Source organism: Microcaecilia unicolor, chromosome 6 (genome assembly GCF_901765095.1).
Source record: "Microcaecilia unicolor chromosome 6, aMicUni1.1, whole genome shotgun sequence".
NCBI classification, from domain to species: Eukaryota; Metazoa; Chordata; class Amphibia; order Gymnophiona; family Siphonopidae; genus Microcaecilia; species Microcaecilia unicolor.
Genome location: NC_044036.1, coordinates 81195184 through 81222227, shown reverse-complemented (window position 1 = coordinate 81222227; position 27044 = coordinate 81195184). Strand labels below are relative to the sequence as shown.

The window sequence follows — 27044 nt, the reverse complement described above, 5'->3', positions numbered from 1 at the left end:
GGTTCAAAGTGGCTTACAATTTACAGCGAGGTGAAGTTACAGTAGTGTATTACAGCTACAATTGGTATGAGACATCAGCTCCATTTTTTATTTTACTATAGAATTTTTTGAAAAGGTAGGTCTTCAGTTTTTTTCTGAATTGGAGAAAGTAATGCTTCTTGTAGCCTTGGGTATCGAGTTCCACCATTTGGATTCCAGATAAGTTATGTTTTTACAGTTAAAGTAGTAAGTAGTTTCTGGGTTTGCATTTCTTGGGTACAGTTCAATCAAATCTAGCATATGTTCAGGAGCCATTCCAAATATTATTTTGAAAATGAGGGTGCTGGTTTTAAAAAACAAACAGTCTTGCCTTGACTGGAAGCCAGTGTAGCATTTCAAGCAGCGGTGTTGCTCTTTTGTATTTTGACTTTTTAAATATCAGTCTTGTTGCCGTGTTTTGAACAGTTTGTAGTGATTTTAGTGTGTTCTCTTTATATCCTACATATGCTGCATTACGATAGTCTAGTTGTGACAGTATCAACGATTGCACTATTACCTGGAATGATTGTCTAGGAAAGTAGTCTCTAATCCTTCTCAGTTTTCATAGTGTTCTGAAGCTTTTTGCTGTGACTGCTGATACCTGACTGTCCATAGATAGATGTTTATCAAGTATAATTTCCAGTATTTTTAGTTGTGTTTCCATTTGGTATATTTGTGGGCCGATTGTAAATTTTTGGTGAGTATTGGGATTGTGTGGACTAGATAGAACCAGAAATTTGTTTTTGTCTCTATTTAGTTTGAATTTGAAAATTGTGGCCCAGTTTTTTGTAAGGTCCAGGCCTATTTTAATCTTGTCCAGTATTTCTGTGATGCTGCTGTTAAAAGGTATGTAGATGAATGGGTTAAAGCCCATTAATTCCAGTTTTTTGCCTGTGGAGCCATCATAACATTGAACAATATAGGTGATATTGGAGACCCTTGTGGCACCCCACACTCAGAGATCCAGGAGCTTGAGAGCTGGTTAGACATCTTTACAATATAGTATCTGGTCCTTAAAAAACCACTGAACCACGTTGCCACTGCACCGCTAATACCCATATTGTCGAGCAGGGTCCTTACTGTTGTGTGGTCAACTAGGTTGAACGCATTTGACATATTGAATTGTAGTAGTAAGATTCTCTGTCCTTGGCATGTTAGACTTCTGAACTTTGTTATCAGTGTGGTTATGACCGATTCAGTGCTCTGTAGCTGACCAGACCCTCCATCATTTTAGTCAGTAGTGGTAATGATGCCACTGGTCTGTAGTTTGTGAGATCACTGATCTTACTAGTGGTGTTTTTAGGTATTATGGTCAGTACAATGTTGCCATTTTCTTCTGGGAACTGGCCATTCAGAAACATGTATGTGATGTGTTCGGTAAAGCTTTCGATGAACCAGTCTGGTGATTGTTTCATCATACAGTTAGGGCATTTATCTACTAGACAGTTCACGTGTGTGTATTTTGTCAGTAATGTCTTGACTGTGTTGGTTGTGGGTGTCTTGAAGGAGGACCAGGTTCTGTCTGCCTTGATGTGCACACTGTCGGTTTCACAGTCGTGTAGGAATTCGGTGATGGATGTTTGTGTTATCGCTAGGTTTGATCTTGTTCTTGCTATTTTTTGTTCGAAATATATATATAGAATCTCCCTAAATTCTAATGCGCACAGGCAAAAATGGGCATTTAAAAATTTAGGTGCGTTGTTATAGAATATGGCCCTGTGCACCCAAATCTGTGCGCTGAGATTTACAACAGGTTTTCACTGGCATAAATGGATGTGCACCGATATTAGTGCCTAACTTTAGGCACTGATTATAGAATCCGAGGGTATGTATATGCTATAATCGGAGCCTAACTATAGGCGCCGATTACAGGATACACTTCATCAGCACTAATTTCAGTGCCGATTTTTAAGGGGCCATATACCAATCTCCCCCTTTGCAGCTACCAAGCATTAATTTTGGCTATTACTGCAAAACCTTAGCACTCCTTAATAAATAGGACTTTCTGTGTCTATGAAAAATATGCTTAGGACATACTTTGTTTAATTTGAAGTTTTGTGTAAATGACGGTAAAGGTTCAATTAGCCAGTCTAACATATAGTGGAATTAGAAAAGGTTCAAAAAAGAACAACCAAAATGATAAAGGGGATGGAACTCCTCTCGTATAAGGAAAGGCTAAACAGGTTAGGGCTCTTCAGCTTGGAAAAGAGACGGATGAGGGGAGATATGACTGAAGTCTTCAAAATGCTGACTGGTGTAGAACGAGTAGAAGTATCAATTTTTTTACTCGTTCCAAAAGTACAAAGACTAGGGGACACTCATGGAAATACTTTTAAAACAAATAGGAGGAAATATTTTTTCACTTAACGAATAGTTAAGCTCTGGAACTCTTCATCGGAAGATGTGGCAACAGCAGTTAGCGTATCTGGGTTTAAAAAAGGTTTGGACAAGTTCCTGAAGGAAAAGTCCATAGTCTGTATTGGACAGACACGAGAAAGCAACTGCTTGCCCTGGGATTGGTAGCATGGAATGTTGCCACAATCTGGGTTTCTGCCAGGTACTTGTGACTTGGCTTGGCCACTGTTGGAAACAGGATACTGGGCTAGATGGACCATTGGTCTGACCCAATATGGCTACTCTTATATTCTTATGTTCTAAGAAAATCCAGATAAATACAGAATTGAAATACCTGGGATGCACATCTGAGGTACCTCCTTGCTGTAAAACGAGGTTTTGGGATCCCGGAAAGCTGTACGGGATACAGCCACAACAGACTGGTGGGTATGGGGGCAGTGTCTGGTCACAGCAACAATATCCTCATCCACTTGATCCACATACACCTGAAAAGGTTAGAGGAGAGTATTCTCAGACTGGGTCTATGTGGGGTCCAAAAACATACTGGTCAAGTTTTTAAACAACTGCAGTCAGCGTTCCTTTTAAATGTCAGCTGAAGAATTTAAAAATATACTCAATTTTTCTGTGTCAGTTGATATCAGGACATAGAGATGGTGGGCAGCATTATTCAGATATTGAGCAATGGTAGCTATCTAGGAAACCTTGGACACCCTTTTTGCTGAATATTGCTGGTATGCAGATAAATTCTGATTCCAGCCCCGGACTGCTCCTGCGCTCGGGTGTTCTGCAGTAATTTTCAGTGACATTATCTGGATAACGTTCCTGAACAAATAAATATGGTCTTGGTCAGCAGCACTTCTATGACTATGTGGCATCTGCTAACCGATTAAGTGCTGCTGAAAAAAACATCTTTATCCTTAACTAGGTAAAGGATGAGGAAGCGGGTATACCAGTAAGGAACAACTGTTTGGAAACTTTCATCAGAGAGCAGGCCCATGGCTGAGCACCCACTGCAATTCTGAGCAAGTACCTGGATAAAACCTTTTGCTCCCAGTTCTTGGTGTAGTCTGTTTATGGCCTGCTTTCCTGCTATAATTCCACTCTGCAGATTTACTTCTCCAGGACTTGAAACTGTTGTTTTCGGATTCCACTTTGTATAAAACCTCTCTTCAGAAACTACTGAAATCTGATCAAAAGGGAAAAAAAAAACAGGCAAGATTCTTTCATCATAGCCAGTCAAAATAAACAAAATAATAAAAAAAAAAACCAACACAACAACCTCATAGAACAAAGTGAAAGACACCAAGAATTCCACTGGATGCACATTTATATAACCATAAAACCTCTCCATACACGAGGAGTCCAGTTCTCTTTAAAAACAGTTCTGCCCTTTCTTGTGCTATTCCAAAATAAGCATGAAAAAGGTGGATATAATCTGAACGCCAAGACTCCAAAAACACACACTACAAATGAAACAATAGCCTTTTGTCCCCTTGACATATTTTCTGTAAGAGTTACAAAAATGCAGGAGAATAAAAAGTGTGTCAAGTAGATTTAAAACCGTAAGCTAAACCCTCCCGTCCTCATCTATTTTGTGGATGGTATGTGACGATAACCAAGCAACTAGTAAGTAGCTGAGCATCTGATGGAGATATTTGATTTAAAAAGTAGAGATGTGTAGAGGACACTTTCATTTTGTTTTGCCAATTTTCATTTTGGTCAATAGCATACACTAAAACAGAATGAAAACACAAAACACGCTAAAAAGAATGAAAATGCACATTCCTAAACAAAACAAAAACAAACAAACAAACAAACATAAAAGGTCACCATTCAACATAGACTTAGGTAAAAATTAACAGACGCCTGCAGCAGGGGTCAGTGTAGGTGCTCCATTCACTTCTTCCATTCTGCTATAGCTATTCATCTAAACATGTATTACACGCCTTCTATTTAACTTTGGCCGAATCTCAGACTCAAATGCATCTACTCCTGCTTGGGCCACAATCAGAAGTATGCATGCACACACTTGCACAGTTCCCAAACTCTAAAGGATTCTTATTTTTTTTTAAATCGTGTACCTCTCCACTCTCTTTTTTCACAGACAGTAAAAGCCTTGTTCCATTTTGATCTGCTTTTATCATAAATTTCTAAAAGGAAGCTGATAGTTTAGTTTATTTAGATTTTGATATATTGCCCTTCAGTATAAAATCAATAGTAAGGGCAGATTCCTCTAGGCTATGTGCTACTGATGTTCTCTATACTCCTACCGATTTATCTGAGTGGAGGAGTAACATACTGGTTAAGCAGTAGGCTGAGAACAGAAGAAGCCAGACTCCAATCCCACTGCAGTTCCTCGTGATCTTGAGCAAGTCACTTAACCCTCCATTGTTTAAGGTACTGCTTAGATTGTAAGCCCTCTGGGGTCAGGAAAATACCGACAGTACTTGTGCTATTAGTGAAAAAGGCATGAGCTAAACCTAAAAGCCATTCCCTTCCCCTTACAGATACCTAAATGGTTTCCAGGGTATGGACACAATTATCAAACACATCCCTTTTCCAGTTTACTAGCTTTTCTCTAATTAGGTAATTTTCTCATTTGCAAGTCTTCAAATGTGGGATCGACAGGCGTTTGTTGACTTTTGCAGTAGTGGATTAAAATGCTACACTTTCTTCATAGCTCACTATAGAGGAGGGCTGCAGAGTTAATTGAAATGTCATAATGTGGAAAGAAGTACAGAAAACACAGTCTTCCTAATTCTATAAATTTGTGCACACAAATTTATGCTTAGACCCTCATTATACACATGATATGTGAATGAACTGGCACTTTTATCTTGTATAAACCATTAAGTCCCCATTTTACAAAGCCTGGGATATGCACGTATCAAACCCATATATGTGCAGGTGGCAAGGGGGCATTGTATGGGATGTTTTTTTTTTTTGGGGGGGGGGGGGGGGAGCAAGGATGAGGCAAATTCACCCATCTCAGGAGACGACTAAGAGGTCCTTTTACTAAGATGCACTGAAAAATGGCCTGCGCTGGTGTAGACACGTGTATTTTTCAGCGCACCTGCAAAAAAGGCCTCTTTTTTTTTTTTTGCTGAAAATGGATGTGCGGCAAAATAAAAATCAGCGCGCATCCATTTTGGGCTTGATATCTTACCACCACCCACTGACTTAGCGGTAAGGTCTCCCACGTTAACCAGGTGGTAATCGTCAGCGTGTACACTGCCGATTACCGGTTAGCACCACGCGGGAGAAAATAAAAAATATTTTCTGTCGTGTGTATTGGACACGCATTAAAAAATGGAATTACCTCCTGGGGGATGAGGTAGTCAAGTGGTAGTTCCAAATTGATGCGTGTTGGACATGCGTAGGCACCTAAGCACCTTAGTAAAAGTGCCCCTAAACGTCTATCTCCTAAAAGATCAACACTAGGCGTTATACCTGCTACCAAACACATTTAGGATTTGTGAAATAGCTGCTATTGAGCAGCACTCCATTGGAATGATTAGAGGAGCTGCTCCCCCCCACCCCCCAATCCAAACTGGCATGGAAAACTAGTCATTGTGACAGTGTTGGGATAATAACCGTTTAATTTCTGAGATAAATAAAAACGGCTATGTGATAACACATAACTGATCATAAATGTTCATTTCTGTGTATTTTAGAACAGCCTCTATGTCAGCAAATTTTGTTCTAAAATACTACTAAAACTGGACATGTTTTGACCTGGACGTCTCGATTCTGACTTCTATGTCCTTTCTAAATTGGGTTGTTTGCACACAAAGTTCTGTGTGTCAGTTAGGTGCAAAACTTTTAATAACTAGCTGCTAATTGCTTTCTAAATAACCTGTCATATGTTGTAAATTATGGAGTGGAGGAGTAGTCTAATGGTTAGAACAACCAGAAGCCCAGTCCAAATCCCACTGTTGCCCCCTGTGATCTTTAACCATCCACTGCCTCCAGGGACACAAGTGTACTTGAATATAACCCACCTTGAACTACTACTGAAAAGGCGTGAAATAAAGTCAAATAAATAAATAAAATCATGAAATGATAAATAGTCCCTTTAATACATATGAATAGACTGAAAATCTACAGGAACCAACCTGATGTGGCACTAGTTCATCATAGCCTCGAGTGCTTCCAGTGGCACAGCAAGCCATGGACACAATGGCTGAACTAGGAAGCGAATCCCAGGCTGAACGATGCTAGAGGGGAGAAATGAGAATGAGTTCTAGGGGTTATTTTATTTACCAGCACACACTGTGAGAAAGAAAAACACACATAAACGTACACTTCTGTACACATATATAGGGAGAAATTATTTTAGTTAGGTAAAATGTGGATGGGACTGAAAAGGGCTCTTCGGCTCTGTGGTTAGAAGTACCCACAGTATTTCACAGCATAGGGTTTGTTTGTTTTATTTTACTTATCATATAAAAAGAAGTGGGTTTAGAGACAAAGCAGAATAACAAAGCAAGTGGGGAGAACTTCCCTCTGACGATACCTTTAAAATCGACCTTAGAACAACTTTTCGATGATGCCTATAATACTTGATGCATTTGTTCTATGGGTCCCGGTATTCTACGGAGCTTCATTGCCCCCCTCCTTATGTCTTTCCCCACCCACTATCCAATCATTGTAGTTCTGTCCTCCTTTCCCGTTCACTAACCTTATTTGTCCTTTTTCTTTCCATCACTTTTTCCTCCCTCCCCCCCCTTTCCTCTCTCTTTTCTATTAAATTGTAAGCCGCCCTGATGATATCCCAAGGGCAGAATAAGAAATTCTACATAAATTTGGAAACTTGGAAGATGCTTCTAAAATAAGTGCCTTTGTGTCAGAAAACATTTTACAAACATCAGTGCTGGGGAAGGATGAAGGCTGTCATGAAATACCTAGCCACCCGGCTGGGGTTACCCCGCGGCCACTTAAGAGGGTCTACCCCCAGCACAGCTCAGGTCCACCTGCACCTGTTGCTTGTGCTCTACACTAGCACCAGGGTTGCCAGGTTGAAAAAATTTTCCCCGCCCAAAATGAGCCCAAACCCCGCACAAAGTTAAACCCCGCCCCCGATGTAGCTGTCGTCACTAACCCCGCCCCCGATGTAGCCGCTGTCACTAACCCCGCCCCCGACATCGTTAACCCAGTCTCTGCGGGGCTTCTATTGGACCAAATTGGACCAATAGAAGCCTCAGAAAACCGCCCAAATCCGCAACGCGGCTTTTTAAAAGCCGCCCAATTTCCCGCAGCCCGCAAAAATTGCCCACAATGGGTCGCAGAAAGCTGCCCAATTGGGCGGGAAACCCGCAGACCTGGCAACCCTGACTAGCACCCTCCTCCCACCGACTGGGTCCCAATCGCTTCTGGGCGTCTCTTCCGCTCTCAAATTATTCCTCGTGATTTCTAGGATACTGGGGCCACACGCCCAGTGGTCCCACAGGTTCCAGAAAGCACTCATAGACCCAACACACAAACCACCAGGATTCTTTATCAGTCCAGACAAAGAGGCAATAAACTGAAACTTGTTTATTGTCTAAAAAATATGAACAAAAAAGTGCAATCAGCAAACAATAACAGCTAATTGAAATATGGATCAATTATAACAGTAACTAAACATTTGTTTTACTTTCTAAACAGTGCCTGTGAAGATCAGGATATATAATTCACCAAGTCTCAGCAAACAGATCTGTCTCTCTTTTCTCCCTGGCTAAGACTGAACTCAAAACCAGTAACTGCTAGTTAGTTCAAACTCCAAGTCAATCAGAGTCCAGAACACAACATTTCAAAAATATACTGCATCTTGCTTCCTGTTTGTGTTAACTAAAGAAAAGAGCATTAATTTCTCTGTAACAGCTTTACAGTAAAGAAACACCACCTGCTGGCCAAACAGGAGAAACACACTTCAGGATATAATTAAGACAGGAAAATATCCAATATATTTTACACGCTTAAAACACACTGTTTCTTCACAAAGGCACACTATAGTTCTGAACATCAGGACATGAATTGTAAAAGCAGTAACAACAGATGCCCTTAATACCTTTTCCTTTGAAAAACGATGATCTTTTCCAGCATGGTTATTCAACCAGCAAAGAAATGAGTTCATTGGGACCCAGCAAGGTGCTCAAATCCCACATCCCTGAACCGTGGATGATCAATATAGCAAACCAGGTCTCCTTCTCTAGTATATTCCCCTGCACTGGTTGCATACCAATAGGAATCCACACCACCACATAGGGTATGTGGCAAATAAATTCTACAGAAAAGCTTTTTCATGCAATATTGATGGTCTGAACTCCTGAGGGAAATGTCTGATATAGATTGGTTGCCTCTCTCTCAAAAGACGCGACTCTAATCGCGTTTATAACCATCTGCTATCAACAGGTGTAATTTTTTTTTAAATGAAAGTTCATTATTTCCAGAGGTTTTATGTGCATCAGTAAAATATTAAGGTGGTTTTAATGTCCTCCAAGCAGTGGTCTGAATTAAGAACTGAGCATTCATTCACCATTGCAATCCATTGAGACACATTGCGAGTTGTTTGTGGAGAATAAAATTCTTGCTTTCTTAAGGAGTTTGGGGATTCATGTGTGGCTTTGCATCAGCTTTGAAGCAGAAACAGGAAAAATGTTAGCTTTCCCAGGCCCTACATGCCATTGTCAGGTGACTCACTGGTGGCTTTGGAACACTGCATTTATTTAGAAGTATTCTTTTATCAAATATCACTAAAACGTATGGTACATTTCTTTGGCATTAAAGTTACACTGTCGCAGGAAATTAACTGACATAAGTATGATTAATACTAATTGAAGCTATTGTATTGTCCTCTTTTGACTATTGTGTACTTTTTTGTTGGGTGTATAGAAAGATCTTTTCTACATCTACAAATTTTACAAAATGTGGTGGCCAAACTACTTTTTAATGTCATTGAATGGAGAGAGCAAATCCTCTTTTAATCAAACTTCATTGGTTGCCAGTACAAGTACTTTTTTTTTTTTTTTTACATGTGTACTATAGTTGAATCATATGTGGTTTAGCCCCAAGTTTCTCTCTTCCTTCTACTTGTTTGAGAAGTTCCAGAGCATGGAATGCCTTAATTTTCTCTCGACAAAATTTGCTCGATATAGAAGATTCTTCTCAGCCTCATTTCAGTACCAGGTGTTTAAACTCTGGAACTCTCTACCACTTGAAATAAGATTGGAATCCTCCTATCTTAGGGGTCCTTTTACCAAGGCATGGTAAAAAGTGGCCCACGGTAGTGTGGGTGTGTCTTTCGGGCGTGTGCTGGGCCACTTTTTAGCTGAAGGGGTCTAAAATGTATTTGGAGGTTTCCTACCACTAATGCTTTTTTGTTCTTTATTTAAGTACAAAAAGTTCTGTGAGAAATATATATCTCCAATTTTCTTCTTAACAGAGATAATCATTTTTTAAATCCCAAATCACATGCAACAATAAGCCATGAGGGGCCTGTATAATGTATGGTAGGATGGCGCTTCTGATCTATACATGAGGTGATCATGCTCTTACCAGAATTGGACTTTCATTGTCATGTGTAACATCCATGAACAGTGCATGCGCAATGGCTGGTACCAGAGGCCTCAGAGATGGTTGAACAAATGATCCAACAGGTTCTCCTCCAAAGCGATAAACAAGTCGTCCCTCTTCATGGCTGTTGTAGGCGCTCATTGCCTCTGAAGTGCAAAAATAAGCCATTTTATGTGCTAGCATTCACAAATGGTCAATGCTAATAAATCCTTGGGCAAAGTGAATGCAGTGCAATTTATTAGTCAAGCTACTGCCATTAAAACTATCAAATATGGATGGATCTGTACTGATCTTTCATAGGAAAGGCTGGTGTTAGGGGAATGCAAACAGGGCAACTGCCCTGAGCATCCCTGCCACGTTGGTCCCAAAACTGAAGTATAGCCTGCTGGCAGGCTTTGAGGCCCCCTCCCTTCCAAATCTCTGCCCTGGGCCCCAGCATGTCTAATACCAGCCTTGTTCATAGGCCAGGTGTTTCAGTATCCTGTGGTTAGTGAATCAGGGTCAACCTCTGATTTACATATGGTTTCACCACTGGGAAATGGCCATAATGCACTGTAAAAAACGTCACTGAACCACAGGGGGAAAAACACACAATTTAAGGCCAATTCACTAACATGTTTAAACATGAGTTAACAGATTATCTGCTGCTAGCACTAATGGCAGTGTTTTCTGTAGTGAACAATCACAGTGGGTAAAATTCCTGTTGGAATATACAGGAAACAGCTAACACCCTTCTTTTTGCTAGGAGCATTTCAACAATCTTGTGGTTTACACTGCATAAGGCCCTCCTGTACTGTTACCTCAAAATTCCTAGTAGGCTAGTGGTCAGTCTGATGTCCCCTGTTCCCATACCCCCACCTAGTGAGGGTTATCAGAATAACTAGGTGAAAGCCCTAACCCTCTTCAATAACAGCCCACCTGTGGCAGTTTCTCCACTGTCCCTCCTCCACAAGCACCTCTACCCAGAGAGTGTACTATAAATGTAATAAGGCTGGTAGGCACAAGGGACCTCCCCCTGCACCCTAACCCATTCTTTACACACACCTATTTCCAGGTAGCACTGTCATGGCACTGCCATGCTTCTAAATCTGGTCCCTAGCAATATGCTACAATACATCACCAGGAGTTATCCTGAGTCATCTTGTCAGCCTAACCCCTGGCAGTATGTTTCTAGGGATGAGGTGCCACTTTTAACAATGGTACCAGTGGGGCAGGAACAGCTGAGGATCAGTCTTGTCCTCCACTGTACCTACATGAATTTTAAGTAAGTGTCAGAAGAGGTGGAAGGGGGACTGGTTTGGGAGTGATAGGAGAGGAGATGGGTAGGTGCTTCTGCTTCCCAGTCTATTACATGTGTAATATACCCTGGGTTAAGGATGCAGGCAGTAGGGGTAGCAGGGTTACTACTGTTGCTGCTGAAAGGGCACATTATACGTGACTTATTAAATAGAGTAGGATTAGGGTGTAGGGAGATAAAGAAAGGCTTACCACTAGCCCACCAGAGAATCAACAGCACAAGTTGGCGGCGGGGAAGGGAGGGTGTTTAAAAAGGCCAGGCTCTTTTTATAATAGTTCCAGTAGCATCAGCAAACCAATGCTCTCAGGGGAAAATTAAACTACATTCCTTAAGCTGCAGTTAACCTTCTAAGAATAATGAGACTTGCCAATTTTAGAGCTGATTTTGCACCTTGTTTTGGCAGGCAGCTCCTTGTGACTCTGGGCAAGTCACTTAACCTCCATTGCCCCAGGTACAAATAAGTACCTGTGTACGATATGTAAGCCGCATTGAGCCTGCCATGAGTGGGAAAGCGAGGGGTACAAATGTAACAACAACAACAAAAAAAATTGTCAGAGGAAAACATGCATTACAGTCAAATAACTCATGTTATTTAGCCTCTAACACATGTTATTGCGATGAGGTAGCTTAGTAAATAGGTCCCTGTGATTGTTAACTATAGAAAATACTGTTAAGTAATATGTGATCCCCACGAGTGCTGGTTTCATCATCAATCAGTGAATCATTCATGCTCCTTTGGAAAACATGCAACCCCACAGCAAGCCTACCTCTGATTAAGGAGCTTATGCCCAGTCTAGTCACAAAGATATTGTCCAACTCCTCACTTCCAGTGAAAAGCTCAGCCACAACATATAAATCCGGCTGCAGTTTTCTAGCCATGTCCAGCATGTACTGCAGAGAGTACGGCCATTGAAGCCAAAAACAGGGCAGAGACAGAAAAGCGATGGGAGAAGAGACAAAGCTAGGCGTGGATGGCAGGATGGTAGTGATGCCGAAAAAATCAGCAAAGCAAGATCATCAAATATGTGCATGAAGTAAATTATTAGAGCCCAGGCAAAACAAAATGAGAATTAAAGATACCACACAAAAGGCAAGTTAAGGAGAGAGAGAGACAGAACAGAGTTTGCAAGGAATATAAGGACAAAAGGGGGGGAAAAAAAGTAAACATTGTTAGTTTTACAATAAAAAGAGAACCATAGCATTTCACAGCAATCCCACAAAACTGTAGGTTGCTCTTTGTACCTCTAATGAGACTGGTAATTCCCAGGCGGTTGACAAACACATTGTCGATATACTCGCTGCCCGTGAAGAGTTCGGCTATCACATAGAGATTGGGTCTCACTGACCTGGCTGTCGCCAGCATCTCCTACAGATTGTAACACAATTCTTAATGACCTAAGCAAAGCCATTACAGATTGTACTCAACCTAGAAACACCTGGAACATTTAAATCTTAAAGCAATAATGTTATCTGAATGCTCAAAATAGCTCCTGTTTGCTGGCCCTATTGCTTTCTCTCTTTCAAAAGCTTTCTTGTCCTAGATCAGCGGTTCTCAAGCCAGTCCTCGGGGCACACCGAGGCCAGTCAGGTTTTCAAGATATCCATAATGAACATGTATGAGATAAACATGAATGCACTACCTCCACAGCATGCAAATCTCTCTACTACATATTCATTGTGGATATCCTGAAAACCTGACTTGGCTGGGTGTGCCCTGCAAACTGCTCTAGACTGTTTTTTTTGTTTGTTTTAAATGGTATATGATTTTTACTAGGACTCTTCTATTACTAAGTCTACTCCTTCACCGCTAGAGCTGTATTTATGCTGTACACATTTCTGTGGGATGCTTGCAGGAGGTTCTGATATAGCTAAGGAAGGCAATGTCCCAATTTACTTTGTTTAGTAAACAATGGAGTGGATAGCACTTATTTCTCTGGACATTACATGCAAGAAGCAAAATATGAGAGGGCAAGCTTAAAAGTCTTTGGGTGACAGACCAATGAGTTTAAGGTAGCTAAAAAAAACAAAAAGGTAGACAAGGCAACAGTAAAACCCAGAATGCTGCTTGGGCACATAGGAAGAGGAATGACCAGAGGAAAAAGAAGGGTTATAGCCTCTAAGTCTCCAGCAAGACTCATTTAGGAGTACCCTGTACAGTTCTGGAGACCACACTTTCAGTGGAGCTGGTCGACAGAGCGGCTACTAAAATGGTTAGTGGTCTTTATTTTAAAGCATATGGGGACAGATTTAGATATCTAAATATGTATACCCTGGAGGAAAGACACAATAAGGAAGATATGAGGGACAAATACCTCCATAGCAGGAATGCACAGGAAGCAGACCACTTTCACTTGAAAGGAAGGTCTGGAGAAGAGGAAGTGACATCAGCTGCCTGAATGGGTGCTTGATTTTGGGCTCCTGATCCCTTCCCCTATTAAAAGCTAATATCTCAGCCCATCAGGGTCTCAGATGCTTGGATTCTTTATATCCTGGGCAGTATATTTTTCCTGATGGTACATAAAGCTAAGTCAGCAGACATTAACGAGACTTTGAGACAATTTTCTCAGCCTGGAGTGGAGGCAGCCATGCAGCAGGTCTCGCAGCCTATATCTCCATTGCAGACCTCAACCGTGGATGCTGAGAGTCAGAACCAGTAAACTTGAGAAGCCTGGGCCGTGAAGTGCAGCGCTGCTTTTGAACCTTGCGCTCTGAATTAAAAGATATGAGAGGGGAACTTGCGACCTGCATTGATACCATACACAGGGATCTGAGAGATCTCGGAGCTGTTTTGTAGATATGGAAGTGCAGTTTGAGGAGCAAGGGGAAGCAGTCCTGAGCTTGCAAACTAAATATACTAACCTGAAAACCCAATTTGAGGAGCTACAATATAAAACTGGACATTGTGAGAACAGAGAGTGCAGGAATACTGGAAAATAATACCAGAAAATAATAACCATGAGAACGCACAGGAGGTGATCCAAGCTTTTTGTCGCCAACACTATATGATGTTGGATCTTAAGGAGACCGACCCTGATCTTAGCCTGGACAGTGCAAATCAGGCCATCAGAGCAGTGTCCGACACCTGACCTCGCGATATCGTTTGCTTTTCTCGTTTTGCTGCTAAAGAGCTGATTTTGCAGAACGCAAGCTTGGTATCATCGGTCCAGTTTCAGGATATGACAGTTTCGGTGTTTCAAGATTTGTCGGCCATTACTCTTGCAAAGAGGCAGGAATTCAAACCGTACTGGCATTAACTTTCCCTTTGCAAGGCTCTCTCTGTAGAACCAAAAAACCCAACGATGCTTGGAAAGTGCTAAAGGAAGCTGGGTTGGTTTCTGACCCTTAACCAGGTAGCAAAGTTATTTCGTTTACCTTGGAGAACAGAGCCAAGTGGTGGGCCCATGCGTCCAGCAAGGGGAAGAGATTGCAGTGTCACTCTGATAATACTCAGAGTTGAACGTTCTTTTTGTGACTTTTCTTTTTGCTCATGTTTTTCTGGGAATTATCCCTTGTTCTATTGTCTGCTATGCTAAACGGATACTGAGAGGAGTAATCTCCACTTGATGTTGGGAGTCTGGATATTGCTTTTACTACAAACTGCTTATTGCTGAGATATTTGTTCTGTGGCTTTTGCATGTCTCAGGGGAGGGGGTGGAAATCCCTGCAGGGAAGGGATGGACTTTCTCTGATTAGGTTCTTCTTTTTTTGAAGGATATTGGGAGTTTCATAGTGGGGTTCGGAGAAGTTCAGGGTGATTTTATTCACTAGGAAGCTGGTTTGGTGTGTGTGTGTTTTTTTGGGGTGGAGAGAGGGAGGATTTCTTTTGGTGCGATTTGTGGGGCTGGTGATGGGATGGATGTGTGTGCTTGTGTTTTTTGGGGTGCTTCATTACATCCGATGTTCGTATTTTGATAAGTAACACCAATGGCCTTAGTTCACCTAGTAAGCATCATTTATTATTTCAGGAGGTGCTCTGACAAGGGGCTCACAGTTTTTGTGCAGGAGACACATCTTCGCAAGAAACATGAACATTTAATACACCATGGAGTGTACCCACATACTTTGATTCTGATTCTTCTGGGGGCAAAAAACAGGGTGTTGCTTTGCTTTTGCATAAAGATCTAAGGCTACAGCTACAGAATTTTAAAAATGACTCTCAAGGGAGATATATATTTGCATAGGTTCAAATAGAGGAGATTGAGTTGACCTTGGCTAATATATATACTCCCAACATGGGTCAAGTGGACTTTTTTTTTTTTTGCAGTAGTTAAGCTTCAGTTGGGAGGGTTTATAAACGGCCCAGTGATTTGTGCTGGGGATTTTAATGCTTGCCTTAATTTAACTTTAGATACCACAACCGGGCCGATAAGGTGGTTGGGAAAATTAAAGATGGTAGGGGGCATCTGTTGTAAAAGTCTTCTCTTATTAAGGCCCATTTCCGGGAATTCTTGGAAGGACTGTATGCTGCTACCATTAGAGTGGAGGCGATAAACACTTATCTGAGCTCCCCTAACCTGTCTTCTCTTACTGCAGCTCAGACGGACCTTTTGGAGGCAGAGATCCGGTCACATGAGATTGCTGCGGCCATAAAGCCTATGGCAACTAGCAAGTCTCCTGGTTTGGATGGCTTGCTGCTGAAATTTTTGAGAGTGTTTGCTTCTGAGTTATCACCTTTGCTTGCTGAGCTACTGACCAGTGAAGGCAGTGTCTAATATATCTCCCTTTATGCTGGAGGCATGGATTTCTGTCACACCAAAGGAGAGGAAAGATTCCACTGTCAGCCTTATCATCCAATTTATGTTCTTAATGCACATGTCAAACTTTTAGCAAATGTTCTGGCAACACAGTTGATTGGGGTGCTGCCTTCTCTTGTGCATTCAGATCAAGTGGGCTTTATTACTAAGAGGCAGGTAGTGGACAATATTCGTAAGATTATTAACTTGAATTATTTATCCCATAGATCACGGTCTCAGTCATTCCTTTTGGGGATTAATGACGAAAAGTCCTTTCATAAGATCCACTGGCCGTTCTTGGATCGGGTCTTGTCGGTTATCGGGATTGGGTTTATTTTTCATGCATGGATTTCTGAATTCTACTCTAACCCTACTGCCTGCGTGAGAGTGAATGGAGGTAACTTGGCTAAATTTTCACTTTCTAGGGGAATGTGGCAGGAGTGTCCCTTATCCCGCTTACTTTCCCCCTAGTACTGGGAGCCCCTTGCTTCAGCAATTAGATCAAATCCAAATGTCAAAGATGTCAGAGTGGGTGACATGGAGTATAAGATAAGTTTGCTGATGATATGTTATTGTCCTCAACGTTTCCTCTCACTACTTTACCTAACCTGATTTTTGATTTAATAGCATACTCTCAGGTCTCAGGATTTAAAAATCAAAAGACTGAGACACTTAATATTAATATAGATGAGCCCATGAGGTTGCAATTGCAATCATCCTTTCCCTTTAGGTGGGAGTCTAGTGAACTGAAATATCTTATGGTCTGGTTGAGAGTGAGCTACTTCCAATTATGTAAAGCTAATTGTTCCAGACTTTTTCTAGTTGTCCGTAAAGATTTGGAACACTGGAAAAGTCAAACATTGACTTGGTTTGATAGAATTACAGCTATCAAGATGAATGTTTTGCCCAAGCTGTTATATCTTTTTTAGGTGTTGCCACTCAGGATCCCGCATCAGGATCTCGCTTCTCTTCAGGGTAGTTTACACAAATTTATTTAGTGTGACAGAAAGCCCAGGCTCTCTCATAGAATTTTATTTAGATCTACAGAGTTTGGTGGGTTGGGGGGTTCCTGAACTGTGGAACTACTATATGGTGGTTTCAGCATTATGACTATAAATTGTGAGTTCATACTGAGCAGCATTAGATGGGGCCCGTCCCACTGCTTTGGCTTCCTTGGAGATATAGGGTTTTGCATGAAGATCGGTCTCAGACGATTTATACATCTTTTAGGATCTGGGATTCCCTGAGTGCAGATATGGATTTTTAATTTTCTCATTATACTCCAATTTGTTATAATCCAGATTTTCCTCTGGGTCTAGTTCCTTCAAATTATAGAATTTAGGAACAGAAAAGGATGAGGTATTGGGGGCAACTGTATGATGAAGATGACAAGCTACTTTCCTTTCAATCATTGGCTAGAAAGTTTGAACTTCCTCCTTCACACCATTATGCCTATTTACAGTTAGTGCATTTACAGGCTCATTTTCGAAAGAAATGGACGCCCATCTTTCGACACAAACGGAAGATAGGCGTCCTTCTCACAGGGTCGCCCAAATCGGTATAATCGAAAGCCGATTTTGGGCGTCCCCAACTGCTTTCTGTCGCGGGGACCACCAAAGTTCACGGGGGTGTTTTGGAGGTGCAGCGAAGGCGGGACTTGGGCGTGCCTAACACATGGACGTCCTCGACCCATATGGAAAAAAAGGGAGTCCCTGACGAGCACTTGGACAACTTTATCTGGTCTTGTTTTTTTTTACGACCAAGGCACAGAAAGGTACCCGAACTGACCAGATGACCACCGGAGAGAATCAGGGATGACCTCCCTTCACTCCCCCAGTGGTCACTAACCCCTTCCCACCCTAAAAAAACATCTTTAAAAATATTTTTTTGCCAGCCTGTATGCCAGCCTCAAATGTCATACTTGGGTCCATCACAGCAGTATGCAGGTACCTGGAGCAGTTTTAGTGGGTGCAGTGCACTTCAGGCAGGCAGACCAGGCCCACCCCCCCACCTGTTACACTTGTGCTGGTAAATGTGAGCCCTCCAAAACCCACCACAAACCCACTGTAGCCACATCTAGGTGCCCCCCTTCACCCGTAAGGGCTATGGTAGTGGGGTACAGTTGTGGGTAGTGGGTTTTGGTGGGGGATTTGGGGTGGTCAGTACACAAGGTAAGGGAGCCCCTTACACTCGACAGAAACGGCACTTTCTAAAGACTGCAATGACCTGATCCTCGCCAAATCCAAAGGTCACTACTCCATCCTCATCCGCCTCGACCTATCCGCCGCTTTTGACACTGTCAATCACAATCTACTTCTTGCCACACTGTCCTCATTTGGGTTCCAGGGCTCTGTCTTCTCCTGGTTCTCTTCTTATCTCTCCCACCGTACCTTCAGAGTACATTCTCATGGTTCTTCCTCCACCCCCATCCCGCTCTCTGTCGGAGTTCCTCAGGGATCTGTCCTTGGACCCCTTCTTTTTTCAATCTACACCTCTTCCCTGGGCTCCCTGATCTCAACCCATGGTTTCCAATATCATCTTTATGCTGACGACACCCAACTTTATCTCTCCACACCAGACATCACTGCGGAAACCCAGGTCAAAGTATCGGCCTGCTTATCCGACATTGCCGCCTGGATGTCCAACCGCCATTTGAAACTGAACATGGCCAAGACCGAGCTTATTGTCTTCCCACCCAAACCCACTTCTTCCCTCCCTCCACTCTCTATCTCAGTTGATAACACCCTCATCGTCCCCGTCTCGTCTGCCCGCAACCTCGGAGTCATCTTCGACTCCTCCCTCTCCTTCTCTGCGCATATCCAGCAGATAACCAAGACCTGTCGCTTCTTCCTCTATAACATTAGCAAAATTCGCCCTTTCCTCTCTGAGCACACCACCCAAACCCTCATCCACTCTCTCATTATCTCACGCCTTGACTACTGCAACCTACTCCTCACTGGCCTCCCACTTAGCCATCTATCCCCCCTTCAGTCCGTTCAGAACTCTGCTGCACATCTTATCTTCCGCCTGAACCGATATATTCATATTACCCCTCTCCTCAAGTCACTTCACTGGCTTCCGATCAGGTACCGCATACAGTTCAAGCTTCTCCTACTAACCTACAAATGCACTTGATCTGCAGCCCCTCCCTACCTCTCTACCCTCATCTCCCCGTACGTTCCTACCCGTGCTCAAAACAAATCCCTCCTTTCAGTACCCGTCTCCACCACTGCCAACTCCAGGCTCCGCCCTTTCTGCCTCGCCTCACCTCACGCCTGGGATAAACTCCCTGAGCCCATACGCCAGGCCCCCTCCCTGCCCATCTTCAAATCCTTGCTCAAAGCTCATCTCTTCAATGTCGCCTTCGGTACCTAACCATTATGCCTCTATTCAGTAAATCTAGACTGCCCCAACTTGACATTTCGTCTTTTAGATTGTAAGCTCCTTTGAGCAGGGACTGTCCTTCTTTGTTAAACTGTACAGCGCTGCATAACCCTAGTAGCGCTCTAGAAATGTTAAGTAGTAGTAGTAAGTAGTACTATGTACATGGGAGCAATTTCTGAAGTCCACTGAAGTGCCCCCTAGGGTGCCCGGTTGGTGTCCTGGCATGTCAGGGGGAACAGTGCACTACGGATGCTGGCTCCTTCCATGACCAAAGGGCTTGCATTTGGACATTTCTGAGATGGGCGGCCTTGGTTTCCATTATCGCCGAAAATCAGAAACAACCAAGTCTAGGGACAACCATCTCTAAGGATGACCTAAATTTCAGGATTTGGGCGTCCCCGACCATATTATCGAAACGAAAGATGGATGTCCATCTTGTTTCGATAATACGGGTTTCCCCGCTCCCTCCAGCAGGACGTTTTGCGAGGACGTCCTCAGCAAAACTTGGGCGTCCCTTTTGATTATACCCCTCTTGGTGTCTTCCAAAAGATTTAAGCCTTCTTTGACAGGCCTCTCTCCTGTGTTGGAGGGGAACGTGGAGCCAAGGGTACTAGGGGCCATACCTGGTGGTACTGCCTGAAGGCGACAGTTTTTTGGAATACAATTTGTTTTCAGATTAAATGGATTACTAGTCTGACCGTTTCTTGGGACCCAGGGATTTACCTTCTGAACAGGAATATTCCTGGATTGTGGAAACATCAGCTTATTCTGGTTTATCATTTGCTACATACTGCTAAACTGACTTTGGCTTCAAAGTGAAGAGCTCAGCAGTTCCCTTGTTATGTAAGTGGAGAGCCAGACTGTATTGTGTTTACAAACTGTAAAAGTTAATAGTTTTGCTAAATTGGAAAAAAATATAGGGTTCGGTTTGCAATTTGAGATTTGTGGGTGAATAGGGTTCTTTCATTTCTCTTTTCTTTTGAGTTTTGCTGCACCAGTTTGTTTGGGTTTACCAAGCTCTCTTTTCCCTCCTTCCTCCCCTCTCCATTTTTTTTTTTTAGGGGTTGCTTTATGAAAACTGCTTGATAAATAGAGGGGTGATCTGTACTTCAGAGGGCCTGTTATGCTGGTTTGGGGGTTATCTTGCAAAATTATTGTTGTATGATGGCCTGTATTTTTTGATGTTCTCTTGCATATGTTTAATAAATACTTCATTTAAATTAAAAAAAAGAAAGAAAGGAAACACTGGAATGAGGGGGATAAGATGAAAGTGAAAGGGAGTAAACTCAGGAGTAATCTAAGGAAACATCTCTCTACCAAAAGGGTGGTGGATGCATGAACAAAAACAAGGACAGTATCTGAATTTAAGAAAGCATGGGAAAGGTGCAGAGGTTCTCCGAGGCAAAAGGGAATGTAGAGCTTAGCAATTTGTGTGGATAGGTAGACGATCAGCTGCATGACATTTCCCATCTCCTTTATTTCTGTGTAAGACCTGTTTCCTGCACCTCCTTCTGAGCCTAACAGATACCTGAAAGAAAAATCTATGTAAGCAGTACAGGTAATTAAGCAACTCATTGGCTCAGAAACCCCTCCAGAATATCTTCAAAGGCCAGTGAAGTTTATGCATAATCTACTGTGCTCTGACCTCCAGCAAATGTTTGTGAAAACTAGACCCTAAGCAAAGGACTCTTTCAGCTATTCTTCTGTGTTCTGCCAACTCCTGCTTCAGGGGAACCTTTCAGCTAGTACAATCTGAAACCTTTCTAGCATGAATCTTTGCAGGGGCAGAAAGTTGCACCAGGTTTCACCAAAAAGGAATGTGCAAGATGTTCCCAATATAAAGTTACCAGAAGGACAATATGATGGCTTTGAGTCATCTTAAGCTGAAAATCAGCTGCCTGTATGCATAGATACATCCCGGTACAGAGAAGACAGCTGCCATAGGGACACACTGTTGTGTATTACATAAAAATTTAGCACCCACTCAAGCTACATGGATATTCTACTAAGGCTGAATTGTAAATGTGTACTGGCTAAACATAATGACAGTGATTAAAAGACATTTTGGGGGTAAATTCATAACATGGTTACTAAGAAATGTCAAAATGGAACTTTTTACTCCTGTGGAAATTCTGTGCACCTGGGCAAAGCAGATTTTTGGCTGAATTCCCCCTTCTGTGCAGAAACCTGTACTTTTTGCACAAAATTGTGTACAGGAGCAAAGATGTAACACAAGCAGTGGCAGCTGGCACTGTAGCTCTTCTCACCCCAATGGCAAAACCCCTTGAGCATGCTCTCTCTCCTCCCCCACAGCAATCTCCTTTAGTGCTCTCTCTAAGCCCCTCCTTCCTTCTCAGTAACAACCCATATTAACAGACAGGCAATTTACTGCAAGTGAGGGGGGGGGGGGGGGGGGGGGGGAGAGGCTGCTCATCAGGCTGCATCCCTCTCCTCTGGTGCCCTGGGCAAACTCCAAACTAGAGTACAGTTTGACATCAAGTGGCAAAATAGGAGGATGCAGCCCAATGAGCAGCCACCTTCCTCCCTTCTTGATGCACCTTAATGAACAGTGAATGCACTCTATGGGGATAATTTTATAAAGTGTTTTTTAAGGCCTCTAATAAAATTATCCCACATGCAAAAAATGTGCAGTGCAACTAGGCATGTATAAGTACATAATTTTATAGTGGCGTGTTGAGGGGAGGAGTCTGAGTGGAGCACAGGTAGAATCACAATTTATCCATTTATCAATCCTTTACAAAACTTGGACTGACTTGTTAATTTCCTTTCCTTGAATCCTGCCAGATTAGTTCAGATAACTGGGTTATATCCCCCTACCAGCAGAATTTCTGTCCAAAGCTCAGGTATAACAGAGGGTGCAACCCAACTAGATATCCAGTATTCTTACTCCAAAATTGTCTCTCTAGGGTCATGCCATATATGAAAATGGAGCCAGTTCAGCCATAACAGGACCCTGGACAAAAGGGCCCCTAGTAAGTGGCAGTTAAGGCAAAACCTTTGTTTGATCTGCATACTATGGGTTCCTGGATTAGGCTGGGGTCAAAGAATCACCAATGACAGCTGATTCTCTATTTGCCAACATACACATCTTGTCGGTAGCCACCACAGCAACCCTGTGGCACAGCTATACCTGAATTAGCATATTTATGCTACTGGAGTCTGGCTCTTGTTCTTTTAAAGAATTTGCTTACCACCAGTTGATCCAATTAAGAGACACCCCATCTGAACATCTTATCGCTATGAACTAAACCTCCTGTATTCAGGATATGTTGACTGATGAAATCCACACGGGAGTCGTCAGCACTTGCTATCATCATTACCAAAAGGTCCATCTTTTCTCTAGTCCATACAAACAGGAATCTTTTCTTAAGGCCAAACGAGAATTCAGTCACCTTGCTAGCTGATGTGAGACCCCAATATTGCATATAGCCAAACACACAACCTTGCACTGCCGTTCCCTGAATCCAGGAGAAAAGGCCAATAAGGCTAGCCAGATGGCTCTGACTTCTAAACTGCTGATCAAATCTCTTGAGCTGAGTGACTCTGGCTGTTGTGCATTTCTCCATGGCCAAATTGACTCTGATCTGCCAGTCATCCAGAAAGGATAAATCACACCCATCACACCCTCTTTCTCGAGGTAAATAGTCACAAATACCATTATCTTGTTAAAATATTCTGGGATTTGTAGCCCAACCCAAGGGTAGTGTTTGAAACGGAAATTCCTTTGGTAGACTGGGGTGGTGGTAGTCCAAGGGTGGAGACTATGTGGGAGGTGGCAGGGACAGACTAACCCAGTCCTGAAAGGCAGTGGAGTGGATTAGTGTTGCAAGATGACACTGTGGAAATAACATTGACATGAACCGGTATTTGAATACTCATTTGCATATATGGACTAACCCAGAGTTGGGACTGACTTTAAGCCCTAAGAGAAGGGAAGATGAACCCATTGGTTCTCAGAGCCTAGAAGGAGCCCCTGGACTTATCTGGAGTGATCCAGGACAGTGTGGCTGGAAGTACAAAAACTTCACCCTGAGTTGAAAAGGGACCTCTAAAGAGGACTCAAAAGCCCAGGAGGCCCAGAAAAACAGTCTGACCTCTTTGGAGTCTGCTTGCATTTTGGCAAGCATTGTGATGGATTTTTGACTTACATTTTGGTAAGCAGTGCTCTAGAATTTCGCTGGTGGATTTTTGGCTTGCACTTTGGCAAGCGGTGCTTTGTGGAATCTGTTTGCACTTCGGCATGCGGCATTTTGACATGAAACCCCTTGGCCTACACTGTCGGGTACGGGTTCACATTTTGTGATTGTGGTAGGATTCCACTGAAACAGCCGAAGGAGAGACTGGACCAGGATATATGTTCCCTCGGGGAAGGTGCTCCTCACCAGCCTGAGCAGGTAAAGGGTACCTTGGCTGGGGGAGTGTGCTTGATGGTTTTACAGAATTTAAGTGATCTACACTTGGAATTGTGCTTTTGTCCTTCTCAGGAAGATGGCATCGGAAGTGGCCCTGAAATGGATGGCTGACCAGATACGGGCCCAGCAAGAGGATATGGAGAGGTGATTCTCCTAAGTTCTGGAGCTGCAGTGGCAGCAACAGCCCGCTTTGCAGCTAATGGATGCGCAAAACAAAGAATTACAGAGACTGGCCGATGACTCCAGAGGGGTGTGACTCGACTGGACTCAGATGTGGACTGGGCTGGTGGGACTCAAGGGACAATTCCTCCTGGGGTCTGACATTAACCAAGCTAGGACCAGGGGATGACCCAGAGGCATTCCTAACCACATCTGAGAGGGCAACTACGGTGGCCGAATAGCCTAGGGACCAGTGGGCTATCCGACTGGCCCAGTATTTGACCGAGAAAGAGCAAGTGGCCTATAGAGCCTTGGATACCGGCCAGGCATTGGACTATCAGCAGGTACAAGCAGCAATACAAGACCGCTGAAGACTCTCTCTAGAGCAGTACCGGAGGAAATTTAGGAAGCAGGAATTTAAAATAAGGAGAACGCTAACGGGTGGTGGCCCAAAATCTCCTAGACTTAGCCACTCGCAGTGCTCTTGGATTTTGCTGGTGGATTTTCAGCTTGAATTTTGGCAAGCAGTGCTCTTGGATTTCACTGTTGAACTTCGGCTTGCACTTCAGCAAGTGGTGCTTTGTGGATTCAGTGTGCGCTTCGGAATGCGGTGTGGTGTCGAGTCAGATTGTGCTTCAGCAAGCGGTGTTTTGACGTGGAACCCCTCAGCCTACACTGTTGGGTAGGTGCCGTGGTTCACACACTCCAAACTTTAACTGAACCTGAGTATAACCTAGGTCAGGAGAAGCAGCCCAAAAAGGTTTCCCTAACTCGACAAACACAGCAGAAATACTGGTTCAACTGAAAAACTAGTTAGAAATCAAGTGGAGCTGCACAGTTAATCCATCATCTATGGCGCCATGGGAAGAAGAAAGAGGATCCAAGAACACACCGTCAAAAACCGCCCACAAGCAAGGCAAAAGCCTGGGTGCTGCCAAACTGAGCACAAAACAAAGACTGTGGAGCACTGCCAAACTAGAGATTTTGCTCTTTTTTTTTCTTTATTTCTTACAGAGTAGTGCAAACATGAAGCTCACTTCCCAGGCACTCAAGGCCCCTAGATAGCACCTGGGGCCAAGGCACAAAAAGGACCAACAGAAACGAAAAGGAACCCCTGAAGGCCAAGGAACCAGGAGATATAGGAAAGGAAGGGGGTATGGATCCGTCCACCCCCAGGTCTACCAGACCCAGTCAACATTGCACAGGCTCGCACATCCACCATCTGCTGGGAAACTGAGACATACTGACTGTGGGAGGGATTGAACAGCTAACTTATAGGCTCCACCAGAAGTCTGTAGTTCTCAGTCTCCATCCACCTGCTGGTAGGAGTGCATAACCCATACGTCTAGGCTGGTCTGGAGGGCCACTAAGGAACTGCTGTTAGATAATTTGTGCTTATCATCCTGGCACCTAAATCTCAGTGATCTTTTGAGAATTTACCCTTACATGTGTATTTTAATGAAGCAAACAAGCACATCACAACTCTTCTTCTGAACCACCCAAACTACATCCTTGGGCATGCCTAAGATAAATCACATAAAAGCAAGCACTAGATTTCTCTTTGCCTATTTTTTACGTGCAGACACACACATACAATTCCACAAAAGTCCATTTCTGTGTATAAAACATGGTTTACACAAAGAAAATGTTTTATTAGAATTGCCCCCAACAGCTACACTTGATGCCACTTTTTTTTAAAATTATTATTTATGACTGAAACAAGCTAACTGTGGCCTCGCTTTCTCCTGAAGGACAGACATACTTGCTGCTGAATTAGTTCATCAGTTCAGAAAAATGAGTGATTTGGGGGCTCATTTTCAAAGCACTTAGCCTTCCAAAGTTTCATAGGTTTCTATGGAATTTTGGAAGGCTAAGTGCTTTGAAAATATGCCTAATAGGGACATAACTTGATATTTAGAACCCTCAGGGTGTAAAAAAGGCAGTTAAGACATGCCAGAGTTATTTTGGGTAAACTAGCTCAACTACAGCCTTCTTTAATCTTGGACACTGCCATTCACAACAGGCGTTTGAAGATGAAGAGTGGCCTTCATCTGTATAAACTGGGATTATCTCCCTTAATAACCTTTAACAAGTTGGGCACTGGAGTGACAATCCTCTGATCTGCAAAACAGACTGTAGTCTCTTTGAATTCTGTTGGAAGCAGGCTGCATAAGTGGTAATGGTGACATTTGTGAAGTCCACGTGTCTCCCCTGGGCCACTCTTCAGCAGCACTTCCAGCACATCCATGCCCCTGCCTGCACAGCATCAGGTAATCAAAAATATTTTGCTGAAAAGTGAATAGAATTATGCTTTCCAACAGGTGCTTCAGTCACTCTTGGTATCTGATGGTTCCATACCTCAGCCACATGAATTGGAGTTGAGTGGCAGTTATCCAAACGCACTCCATGGAAAAGCTTGGCTGTAATTTCTGTATATTTTCTCATATGTTCCCAGAGGTAGGGGCAGTCTTCTGGCTTACTGCCATACCGCAGTTTGACACTGTCACCCCAACAGATAAGCTCTCTCCTGAGGTAAACATTAGAACCTGGAAAACAACCTTCACATCAGAACACAGTATACTACATCTGACTTAAACTGGACAAGTGTAGCTACTCAGCTTATCAGAACCAGTATAGCAAATAAGGATTCATACTCTTCACTGAATGTGTCCAACAAATAAGCAAAGACCACCCCCCCCCACTTCAAAATGGAGAAATTAGGTCTTACCTGATAATTTTCTTTCCATTATTCCAGAACCTGTGGGATAGTTGTATCCATCAACCAACAGGTGGAGATAGCAAACAAAACAGAGCTGAGACATCTCTCTTAGCATCCAGTCCAGCTCTTCAGTATTTATGTAGACAAGCAATAAGGAGAAACTCAGAACATAATCTTAAACAACTTGCTAACCTAACGCCAACCAGACGATCAATCACATGTGGACTCATCTGTGGATAACTTGTAGAGAACAAGAAATATGCGAGCAGCTGGAATAATGGGAAGGACTAATGGAAAGAAAATTATCAGATAAGACCTCATTTCTTCTTCCATTATGTAGCTTTCCACTATTCCAGAACCTGTAGGATGTTCAAAAGCAATCCTTACAGTGA

At 42.9% G+C, this 27044-nt stretch overlaps 1 protein-coding gene across 3 annotated transcripts in view; it reads right to left on the bottom strand.

Annotated features, from left to right (window-relative positions):
* AGL (amylo-alpha-1, 6-glucosidase, 4-alpha-glucanotransferase) overlaps positions 1-27044 on the bottom strand; it is a 137183-nt gene that overhangs the window by 47683 nt on the left and 62456 nt on the right. For 2 of the 3 annotated variants that reach the window (XM_030207629.1, XM_030207630.1), the window contains exons 12-17: positions 26292-26479; positions 11992-12115; positions 9910-10073; positions 6489-6590; positions 3404-3559; positions 2708-2858 (exon numbers count right to left, since the gene is read on the bottom strand). In XM_030207629.1, the coding sequence (XP_030063489.1) occupies positions 2708-2858; positions 3404-3559; positions 6489-6590; positions 9910-10073; positions 11992-12115; positions 26292-26479 (885 nt within the window). Of the gene's footprint in view, positions 1-2707; positions 2859-3403; positions 3560-6488; positions 6591-9909; positions 10074-11991; positions 12116-12466; positions 12591-26291; positions 26480-27044 lie in introns of all 3 variants that reach the window. The other variant, XM_030207631.1, reaches the window with a different exon arrangement.